The following is an 11,859-nucleotide window of genomic DNA, read 5'->3' as shown; positions in this document are numbered from 1 at the left end:
ATGTTCGTGGTGTAAATACTCCCATGTGGTTCATTTCAAACTACCAACATGACGTTACCAAAAGCAGAGCCTGGATGAGATGTACACACTCTCAAAGGCTAGTTGGGGCTGGCTCACACACTGGCTCTTAGCTTTCTACAGCCCCAGTCAGCCAGTTCTCCCTGTCCTAATCCCTTCCTTCCCACTCTTCAAGATGATAAAGACTTGATTCTTTGGGGAGAGGTCAATGTGGCTAAAGAAAACAAACATCCTCTCCTAACTCTCTAAAGAAGAACTGGGGCTCATGGTGGTCAGGGTGATTGTTCCTGTCTGATTGTTCAGCCAGCCTCTCAGGGCTATTATCACTGGTCCCTATTTGGAATTCTTCTCAAACGGAAGCTGGTGCTTTTTATTGAGGACATGTACTGTCTTTTCCTCTTACATGGTCCATTACAGGCTCACAAATAGTTGTCCTTGGCCCTGCCCCAGGAGCTGAGGGCCAAGTCGGTGAACCAGAGCAGCAAGTACAATCATGAATGGCAGATATGAGTGCACAATGGTCACCTCCCTGTTGAGTCAACTCCAGTGTGGCCCCTTTGGCTTCCTCTCTTCTCCCTCAGTAGTAGAGATCGCTGAGGGTTTCTCTTCCTCTTTCCTGATGTGTGTGTGTGTGTGTGTGTGTGTGTGTGTGTATTTTCACTTGTTACTATTTACTCTTCTACACAGAAACCTGATTTATTTGTAAATGACCAATCCCCAGTCCCAGATGTATGAAGGTTCTAAGTTAACAAGTCATTCATTCCTCCTCATTGTGATTTGTTGAAGAAGGGGAGCGTGATCCGTATCTGCCAATGGGAGTTGAAATATTTGGGGGTAGTAAATGGGAACTTTCCTCTCCTGAAAAAATAGTCATGGAAGTGTTAACTCTGTTTTGGAATGTAAGAGCTGCAGATCTGGGTGCTGTTGTCTTGTGTCAGCCAGAAGACGAACTCCACTCTTGATTGGCAGCAAAGAGCACCAAGGGAAAGTTGAGACAGAGCTCGAATGCTACCGATCTTACCTCTGACCCCTTATTAAGTTGGAGCTATATTCCCTTACAGCTTTCATTGCTTTGTGTTTTCCGTGGATGCTGCCAAATCATTCTAAGTGATAAGCACTTCCAGACGGTGCCCCACATGGCAACTGAGGGCTTGTTGTACAACAGGACCCTTACATTTCCCACGCAGGTCCTTCAACGGCTTCTTTTAGTAATTAGGATGAAGTCTCCGGTCAGCCTTTCTCTCCATTCATAGACACCCCCCCCATCCACTATCAGCCCCTGAAGGAAGGACCTTTGGCCTTACCTTTGGCTTTGATGCCTAGCAAAGCCTACACTAGTCAGATGCTGCATAAAGACTGCCGAGTGCATGCAGGAAGAAGGTTTTGGGTGTCAGATGCCTAGGCTTTATTTTTGATTTTGCATTAACTTGCTCTGAGATTTCAGCCAAGTCTTTCCCCATTTTGGACATCACTGTCCAGAAATTATAAAGAAGGCACATTGCAGTCCAGTGGGAGTTTAAGAATGGGAACTGAAAAGCAACCTCCTTGCCTCCCCATATGAAAGTAGTTGTGCTTTCAACGTCTACCGATGGGTTTAAAATTATGACAAAAATAAAAACAACTGCAAAGCTTTTAAATGTGGTTATATTTATCCATCACAGCAGCATCTACATGCATTTAGGAAACAGTCGTACTGGTGTGTGGGGCACACTGTCTATCCAGCTTACAGGCCATCCTGGGGAGCACGTGGCTTCCAGATGCCTCAAGCTAAGGGGCCTGGAGGTTGGTAATCACTGGCCTAGATCATTTCAGGAACCACCAGGTGCTAGGAGCCTACAGATGACATTGGCCGCAGTGGTGGGTGACTTGAATGGAACACAGAGTAGATGAGTGGGTAGGTGGGTGGGGAATCTGGGCTCCAGTTTATCTTTCTCCTGGTTCAGCCAGCCTGGTAGACTCCCCCAGAAATTTAGGGAAAGCCTGAGAAACCAGGGAGGCCTGAACCCACTGAGACTGTGAGGTTGCAGAGGCGAGGGAGATGTCAGAATGCTGACAGTCCTGAATGACTGTCTGGACATGGGTGGTCATTTCTTATTTATTCAGTAAGGGGCTCATCAAGTGCTTCCTGAGGAGCTGTGCAGCACAGCTTGGAGCCTAAACGACCCAGTCCTACTTCAGACCCACATTCTTCTACCTTGAGAACAAGTGCAGAGATCTCTTTGAATACCACCAAGCCAGAGATGTCAGGCCTGTTGTCTGGGAAAGGAGAAAGGACCTGAGAAACGGTTTCTAGAAGACAAAATGGTTATCTTCTGATAGTAGCTCTCATGGGACAAAAAGGAAGGCGCTAGCAGGTTAGGGAAGAAGGGCCTCTCTTGGCTGGAGGGCAGAGGGAAAGAAAGGTGATTCCTTTCCCCTCTGCCCTTGGGCAAGAAGCCCCTGAGGTTTCTTGTGTGCCTATTTGTTGGTGACCTGACACCATGAGTTTTTCAGAGAAAGAAAATGGAACTTGCTGTGTTAAAGAACGTAAGAACCAAAAAAAAAAAAAAAAAAAAAGAACGTACGATATTATGGGCTCTCGGGAACAATAGGCAGGGCCGGGCTTGTATCTTAGCTGCCACTTGTGATGTTGTCTAGCAAAAGCTCAGAGTAGAGAGGGACTTGACTCCATTTGGCTCTGTGGCTCTGTGTGTCTTGTGAGGAAGCAGGGAAAGGAGGTGGGACAGGTGTAGCTGGCATGGTGCACAGGCCTATCCCGTGGTGCCTGCCAGGGGAACCCTGGCCTGATGAGACTCTGAGAGAGGCAGGGATTGCTAGTGTTTCTGCAACCACAGCTGAGGTATGGCTCTCTTTCAGGAAAGAGGGAAGGCAGGGAGACCAGAGAGGCTGCTCAGAGGCAGTTAGAGGAAATGCTGAAATGAGCATGGGGACAGAAGGATGTCTGAGAAGTGACGGACCTCCGCCAGTAGAAAAGGGTGTCAGGGAGAGGTAAGGAGTGGAGGATGCAATGGCTTCTGGACTGTGTGCCCAGGTGTGGGTGAGCCCAGGCTCTCCCTCTAGTCGGCTAATGGCAACAAAGTGTCTTCGGTTCCCCACTGCTTCTCTCTAGGTACACACCTCACCACAGGGCAGGCCTTCCTTCCACGCTCTTCCCTCCACAGTCTAAGGGAACCAAGTAAGTTCTGGTCACTATCTTGCTGGGACCTTTTCAAAAGTCCTCTTAACATGACAAAAAAAAAACAAACAGAAAACAAAAACAAAAACAAAAACAAAAAACAGCTACAGCCTGACCTGCCTGTCTCCTTTGCCTTAGTCTCATGAGCCTGGATATCAGCCATCATGGGGAATAACCGTAAGTGGAGATAGACACGCAGTCCTAGAGTATGCTGGCGACTCTCGTGATGCTCCGGAAAGCAGCAAGTCTTTCCACTTTCCAGGATGGGTCAGATACTCTTGCTTCCAGACCTTAGTACTCAGCCTGGTCTCACCACCCAACAGACATCTACGGATCAGCTACTCCTTCAAGGCACCTGGCTAGTTGCCAGGGCCCTCCTATGAGGTGTGGGACGACGTACCCTCCGTGCATACAATGCCCAGTAAGGAGACAGACACAGTACATAAGCACTGTGACAGAGCTGTTATGGGGTGTTACAGTGATCTCCTGGTCCACCTTCCATTCTTCCTCACCTGGTCACCTAGAGCTTCACCCCTTCCAGGAAGCCTGACTCAGCCAGGCTGGGTGAGGTTCTTCTTTTGTGTTCCTGCTGCCCTTACTCTGCCAGACTCATAAACTTGCTACCAAGTACAGAGAACATCTGCCTGCCCCCTTCTTAGCCTAGTGAAAGCAGATGAAAGACTGTCACTGGGACCCAGCATCCAGGTAGCCAGGGCACACATCCTTTGGATATATCTGGAGTGACAGCCTGAGGAAGGAAGAACCATAAAGAACATCTCCTCCTCACCTCTCCCTGTGTGCTCCCGGACAGGCCCTGAGGCGACACCTGGCTTACTGCTCTCAGTCCTGTCTGTGTAGGAGGAGCCTGGTCAGATAGGGCATCCCTCAGTGTGGTTCCAGATGGCCCCCAGCTGCCTCCCGATGCCTGAGGAATGAGACATATCCTGCATAGCTCTCATATGGAGCCCTCAGGCACATGAATAGCCAGAGATGGTTTGAGATTGCCTTGGATTTACTGCCCCACCCCCATGAGCTAGGGATGTCTCCAGGCTTTGAGAGAGAGCTTTGAAATAAATATTAGATCTCAAACAGGAGATCTTTGGAAAGCCTTGGGGGTGGAAGGGTCTGGGAGCAGCTCACACTGGCCTCTTAGGACCTCTTTGGGTTAATGTAGCTATTTCCAGAGCTCTGTGTAGGTAATTATGGAGTGAGAATCTTAGCCAAGGACCTGAATTGACTCTCAGTCACAGCGCACGAGTGCACGCACACACACACACACACACACACACACACACACACACACACACACATACACACACACACACACGCAGAGTACTTGGTAAGTTCTAGCTGCCCTTCCATTCCTTGCCTCCAAGTCTGTCTGAGCTAATGGTGCTTCTCAAGCCAGGGCTGGGGCAGAGGGTCTTGGAGCCTAGTGCAAATAGCTTTGGACAAGGGTGGGAATTTCCACTCCTATCTGGAGAGCCATCAACGTTGAGTGCCCTGACCTGGGCCTTTGGCCTCCAAAGGGCAGTGGGAAGGCCGGCCCCAGGGCCAATCCCTGGCCATTAATCCCTCCTGCCAGCCTGAATATCCACCCAGTGTGGTCAGACAAAGGACTGCCCTGCCTAGCTACTGTGTTCCTCCCGCCCCAGGGGCTCCACTCAGACGCTGGGCCGCCTGGAATCCAGGCCCATGAGAAAGGGGCCACCTTCACTGGCCGTCTTATGCCCGGATGCTCAGCCGCATCACGTCCGGCCCAGGGCCTGTGAAAAGAGGGCCCAGCCACGCTGAAAACACGGATTAGCCCTTTGGGCCGCCCCCTGACACCAGCTTGCTCCACTCTGGGAAGCAGGCCCAATGGAGGGAGGGGGTAGGTAGGCACAAAGAACTGGCAAAGTCTGGGTTCTCACCCCTTTGGCTCCCCCACCCTTCTCAGAATTAGCATAGCCAGCCACACATTCAGGATCATTTATTGAGCATATATTATGTCCCAGACTATACACATGGCCTAGGACATTGGCTGTTATTACACCCTATGGTTGACTACAGGGTGTTGTATTGTTTTTTTAGATACCTTCAATTTCCTCCTTGGAGGTATTACGTGAGCTACGATAGGAGTTTCATCCCTAGGGGAAGGTGAGAGAGGCTAAGGTTCCGTCAATACTGGTTCTGCATGTGAGTCCACCTGCAGGATAACACTGTACCTGGCTGGAAAGATAGCATGGTTGGCTGTCTTCTGCTCCCCTGGTTAACACCCGGATGGGGGGAGCTTCTTATCAAGATCCACAGTGGGCCAGACCCTCCCTCCTTAATATGGAGATGTCATTGCATCCACATGGCAGGTGAGGAAACAGGCTTGAACAACAGGTGGCCTTGCTCATGTGGCTCTGCTGCCACAGTGGCTTGTCTTGTCCTCGTCTGTGGTGAGCTGTGTGGTGGGATTTCACTGTCCTGTGCTCCAGGTAGTCTGTGCTGACACAGGATGAATGGGGAGTGGGTCGAGCAGCAGGGTCTGTTCTAACACAGCCTTCCTTGTTCTGTTTGGGGCATTGTCTCTAGACCTGCAAGGGCCATCACCTTCCAGTCTGCTTCCTCAGTCTCCTCCCTCCCTTACTCCGTGTGTAACTGTCCATTTTTCCGCTAGACCATCTCATTTCTATCTGGTCCTGAGCACTGGCAAAAGGCCTGGCTCAGAAGCTCTTGGTGAATGAGGCAGCTGAACTGGGTCCAGAATTGAAGGAGAAATGGGTTTGGGATCTGTGGGGTCTTGACAGGATGTGGCAGTGGCCTGGGTATAGGGACTTATTCCAAGAAGGGGTGTCTACTTACTGAGATTGGGAATGCTGATAGAAGAGCAGGCTGGGACTGGGGAGGGAGTCATTTAGAATGAGGGACTGAGGTGCGTGGAGACATTATGAGGTGATGTCCAATGGGCGCCTGGATCTGTTGACCAGGAGTTCAGGAGAGAGACTGGGAAATGACTTGGGCAGCTAAAGTGGGGCAGACTAGAGGAATTCTACTGTATTCATTTCTGAAGTCCTCTCTCTTTTGTGTGCATGTTTTGTGTGTGTGTGATTCGTAGGGGCATACATGCATTGGGAGTGCCCACGTGTGAGGTCTGAGGAAAATTGCATGGGTCAGTCCTCACCTACCTAGTTTGACACAGGTTCTCTTGTTCAAACTGCCTACAGTAGGCTAGCTCCTCACAAGCTTCTGAGGGTTCTTGGTCTCTGCCTCCTGTCTTGTCATACAGGTACTAGGACTACTGAAGCACCACCAAGTTCAGTTTCATGTGGGTTCTGAAGTTATGAACTCAGGACTTCACACTTGCATGCCAAGGACTTAGACTGCACATCATCAAGCCTTTTGATAGGGAGTACCACTACATAGCCTAGCCTAGCCCTTAAGCGGCCTCAGTCACACATTCGTGCCACCATGCTGGACTAAAGCTTCCATTACAAGGAAAGGCATTACAAGAGTGGTGATGGGCAGCGCTCTGACCACAGGGTTTCACTGTGCCACTATTAGTGTACCTTGTGTGAGGCAAGGAGGTATACTATTTAGCCTCTCGGAGCACCGGTTTCTCCAGTCAAGAAACAGGGATAATAATACCTCCCAGTGGAACTTAAATGCCAGTGAAATACCAGAAAGTATTTACCAAAATGCTAAACTGTGGTGTATTGTCAGTTGAGAGTACAAGAGGGGAATCCTTGAGTTCCGTCTTTGTCGGGGTTTCTATTCCTGCACAAAACATCATGACCAAGAAACAAGTTGGGGAGGAAAGGGTTTATTCAGCTTACACTTCCACATTGCTGTTCATCACCAAAGGAAGTCAAAGCTGGAACTCACACAGGGCAGGAAGCAGGAGCTGGTGCAGAGGCTATGGAGGGATGTTACTTACTGACTTGCTTCCCCTGGCTTGCTCAGCTTGCTCTCTTATAGAACCCAAGACCACCAGCCCAGGGACAGCACTGCCCACAATGGGCTGGGTCCTCCCCCTTGTTCACCAATTGAGAAAATACCTTACAGCTGGGTCTCATGAGGCATTTCCTCAACTGAGGCTCCTTTCTCTGTGATAACTTCAGCTTGTGTCAAGTTGACACACAAGACCAGCCAGTACAAGCTCCGTGTTTGAGTTTGAATTCTGCATCCAAGACTACAGGCCACACGAATCTAGCTTTGGACATTTGCAGGGGGATACGGTATACTTCATCAGAGATGGAGTCTAACGGGGGGGGGGGGGCGCATTTTCTCAAGGGCTGACTGTACTCACAAGACCTTGGCAGTAAGTGCCTCTGGAACTTGGCATAGTAAGCCCTTCCTTCTCTTGTCTCTGTGCTCTGTGTTCTCCCTCTGCCTCTGCCTCTGCCTCTGCCTCTGCCTCTGCCTCTGCCTCTGCCTCTGCCTCTGCCTCCCTTCATCTTGCCACTCTGCCAGCTTCAAGACAAGGCTTCTCACCCCTTGGCTCCCTCTGTGTGGTGGCAGAGGATGACATTTTAACCAAAACTCTCCCATCTCTCCACCCAGAAACAGTGTCTACATCAGAAAGCAGCTTGTTTAGCCCTTCCTTCAGTAGAAGCGTTTGGGGGTATGCACCTTTTTGGGGGCTCTTCTTTTTAAAGCAATTGGAGTACGTTTTGCCATCATATACGTTCAAAACAAGTTCACAAGGCTTGGAGTCAGGGATGGATAAGGACGAAGGGTGTGCAGCAGGGAAAGGAGTTAGGGCTTCCAAAAATCTTTCCCTGCAACAAAGGCAGCCTGGTTCTGCGCTATCCTGTATCACCTGGTCTATGATTCTCTACTGTCCAAAGGAGCTTAATGCTTCCCTGAGCAGCTACATAGGACGCTGAGGGCTAGCAAAGACTGTTGGAAAGGGACTAGAAGGTAGGGGAGGTTAAAGGGGATCTGACCTCTAGAAGGCACAAAATGGGGAGAGGGCAGTAGACTGTGCTGAATGGGTGGATTTGTGATTGGGGTTGACCCAAAGAGGCGGGAGTAATGGGAGCTGAGCAACAAAATACCACGGGATGGGGATGGGGCCCGAGACTAACTCAGGGATGAGGGAGGGTCTGAAAAAAATTGACCCAGAGGGACCAGACCAAGTGAGGGGGAGAAACAGAGGTGGGCTGCCAGCTCAGGAAGGGGGCTGGGAAAACAAATTAGAGGGCAGGTCTGAGCCCTCTCCTTGGGAGGTGGGGGTGTGTGTGTCCATATAAGGCGAACCTGCGACCCCTGCTCTCCGGGGCGCGGGCAGGGGCTCCGCATCCCTAGATCCTAGCACATGGATGCGCACGTCGCTTTCTCCGGCTTTCCGACCCTGCCCTCGGTCTCGCCGTCGGGGCCGCAGCCTCCATCGCTGGCCGGAGACGAGCCCGGGCGCGAACCAGAGGAGGTGGTGGGCGGTGGGGACTCCGAGCCCCCGGCCGCGCCGGGCCCTGGGAGGCGACGTCGGCGGCCGCTACAGCGTGGGAAGCCGCCTTACTCGTACATCGCTCTTATCGCTATGGCCCTGGCGCACGCTCCGGGCCGTCGTCTCACGCTGGCAGCCATCTACCGCTTCATCACCGAGCGCTTCGCCTTCTACCGCGACAGCCCGCGCAAGTGGCAGAACAGCATCCGCCACAACCTCACCCTCAACGACTGCTTCGTCAAGGTGCCGCGCGAGCCGGGCAATCCGGGCAAGGGCAACTACTGGACGCTCGATCCCGCGGCCGCCGACATGTTCGACAACGGCAGCTTCCTGCGGCGCCGCAAGCGCTTTAAGCGCACCGAGCTGCCCGCGCCGCCGCCACCGCCCTTTCCCTACGCGCCCTTCCCGCCCGCACCTGCACCTGCGCCCGCACCGCCCGCGCGCCTCTTCCGCCTGGACAGCCTGCTGGGCTTGCAAACCGAGCCGCCAGGACCCTTGGCGCCCGAGCCGCCTTGCTGCGCCGCGCCCGACGCCTCCTTCCCGCCCTGCGCCGCCGCAGCCTCGCCGCCGCTCTACTCGCCCGCGCCCGAGCGCCTGGGGCTGCCCGCGCCGTTGCCGGCGGAGCCTCTCCTGGCCTTGGCAGGATCGGCTGGCGCGCTGGGGCCACTCGGCGCCGGAGAAGCCTACCTGAGACAGCCGGGCTTCCCGCCCGGGCTGGAGCGCTACCTGTGAGCCTCTCTTCTGAGGGAGACCCTGGCGGAGCTTGTCTGTGGTGCTGCCCGCCCGCAGCGTGGTGTGATCCGCTGGGTCCCTGAGCCTTACAGGAGGCTAAACCTTCCCTACCCTTCTCCATGCCTGGAGAGACTCTGACCGTCTCACCACTAGTCTGAAGCGCCCTCTCTAATTTGAGGCCTTCATTCCTCCCTCTACTTGTGTACCCACCTATGCAGTCTCGCACTGCCATGTCCCGTGCTCTGGAACTGGACGATCAAAATGGGGACTTCAGCCCCAAATGTGTCCCGGTGAGTTCCAGTCAGTGGAAGCTTTCCACCCAGGGCACCTCCTCCATCTCTGATGTTTGCCAGTATGTCAGAGGTCAGACTTCTGGGTTCACTACTTCTTACACCTCTTTCTCCATTTTCTGATAATTATGACAAATTTGTCTCCTGCCCCAGCTTTACCTGTCTGCACTTGTTTTCTTTCCGAGCCCCGCCCCTCCACAGACTCATTTGAGGCTCTGCTCCTGGTTCTGAGGACAGTTCTTCAGACTAGGTTACACAGTACCAGGATCTTCTGACTGAAGGGGAAATTAACGGGCGTCTGTGGCTGTCCCATCCCATGGAAAGCACAGAACTTATCTGGTTATTGTTATTTTTCAATCAAAGCTAGTTTAATTAAAAAGAAAAACGAAGAAACCTTTCTCTGGGTTTGTTGTGTTGGCTGGGAACTTGGGGAGTTGCTGGGAAGGATGGTGGGTGACGTTTGCCTCACGGGATTCCATGTGGGATGAATCTCCTTCTGAGTCATTAGGCAAATTCTGCTGAAGTAGCATCAAGGAGTGATTCCACATAGCTGTGCACATAGTCGGCCTGGTCAAAATCTGCCACCTGCATCTCATAGATGCAGAGATGAAATGGGGTGGGTTGAGTGCACTTAGAAGGCAGGTTGCCTGACCTTTGAGACCATTTCCGGTACCACAGTATAATTGGCATTAATTAGCATTGATCCAATCATCATGTCTCAGCAAAGAGAAATGTCCGTTCCTCAAAATGAGGTCCACAGAGCCTTATCACTTGGATTCTTGCTGGAAATGCAGGATTTCAGCCCCCACTGCCGGACTTACCGAATCATCAGACAGAATCCTCGAACGATAAGGGCATACCAGGATGGAGAAGAAACAATGGGCTCCAACTGGGGGCTCAGCCTAAAAGATAAAACTCTCTGCTCTAAGGGGTGAGGCTAAGTCATAGGCCACTTTCCCAGTCTGAGCTTCATTTTGTGTCCCCTGCTGGATTATGAGAGGGCCAGCCGCATTGACTGAATTGATTCTTGATGTGCCCAGCACCAAGGACAGGGCACCAACGTCGCTGCCCCCAGACTTGGTCTGTGACCTTATCCCAGTCTTTGGTGCTAACCCAAAAGCTGAGCTTTCCCAAGATTCCTGCTCCAGCTCCAGGGCTCCCAATCTAGTTGATCTTAACTCGGGGTAGGGAAGAGCAGGGGAGAGGGTAACAGTCATGTTGGAAGCCCAAGTGATTGACGGTCTCATGGATGTGCCCGATGTTCCTCTCCTAGATATCAGTGTTTGAATCATCAGGGAGGCAATGGAAGGTGAGGGTGGACAAGGAGCTTCTCAGAGAAGAAAGGTGGGGGAATCTGAGAAGGCAGAAAGTCCTCTTTGGAGGTAGGATGGTGATATAACAAATGCCTTCTCCTATTAGCTGCTTTGAACAGGGTCAGCTTCACTTTGCCTGGTGCGTAGCAGCCCTTAGCATCTGTGGACTGGCTGGCTGAACAACCGAATTGCTCAATGCCTAATACAGTGTCTGCTTCAGTGAATAATGAATAAATTGCCAATACTTTCTTGTCCGTTGTTCTTTGCCGTTCTCAAGGTGACTTGTGGGGGCATAAGAAAGAGAACGAGGTGGAGACGGAGGCAGTTTTTCTGCTTCCCATTTGAGAAAACTGGCCCACCTGGACCCAGCAGGCAGCAGGAAATCCCGCCTCTGTTCTCTGGGAAGGGAGCCACAAAGACCAAAATGCAAATTTTCTTCTGCTTCAAATGGTTCGGCTGCCCAGCTTCCTGCCTCCAAGCATCTGTACACAAATGTCTTCTCAATTTAGGACATTCCCAGGGAAGGGAAGAACCCACTTGCCACCCTGAAGACCAAAGCGGATCTTCAGCTCTCAATTCCATTCTCGTCAGAGCCAGACATCTCAGTCAGGATTAGAGGACACTCTGGGAAAAGCTAGCCAGAGCAGTGTAAGACTGGGAACCCAAACTTATTTTCAGTTTCTTTTTCCTTTTTCTACTTTTTGTTTGTTTGTTTGTTTGAGACAGGGCCTTTATTCAATGGCATCAAGCACATTCTGTGCCCAATAGAGATACAAACAAGAAAAGTTGTGTATGTCTCCAGAGACTTTAGAGTCTGAAAAGCAATAGGTCAAATAGTGCCCTAAATCTTTTGACATTTTGGCAGATGTTGAAAAACCAGAAGGTAACCTGGCTCTCCTGTTAAAACGCCCTGGG

General features: G+C 51.6%; 1 protein-coding gene across 1 annotated transcript; it reads left to right on the top strand.

Moving 5' to 3' along the window:
* Nucleotides 1-8,440: 8,440 nt before the first annotated feature.
* Nucleotides 8,441-10,023, top strand: Foxe3 (forkhead box E3). Its single transcript, NM_134339.2, has one exon. It carries the CDS (start codon nt 8,481-8,483, stop codon nt 9,339-9,341), a length of 861 nt encoding a protein of 286 aa, NP_599166.1. The 5' UTR covers nt 8,441-8,480; the 3' UTR covers nt 9,342-10,023.
* The last annotated feature ends 1,836 nt before the right edge of the window (nt 10,024-11,859 follow it).

This window comes from Rattus norvegicus, chromosome 5 (assembly GCF_036323735.1).
Source record: "Rattus norvegicus strain BN/NHsdMcwi chromosome 5, GRCr8, whole genome shotgun sequence".
Classification (NCBI taxonomy): Eukaryota; Metazoa; Chordata; class Mammalia; order Rodentia; family Muridae; genus Rattus; species Rattus norvegicus.
Note: the sequence above shows the minus strand (reverse complement) of the source record. Positions and strands in the feature narration are given on the sequence as shown.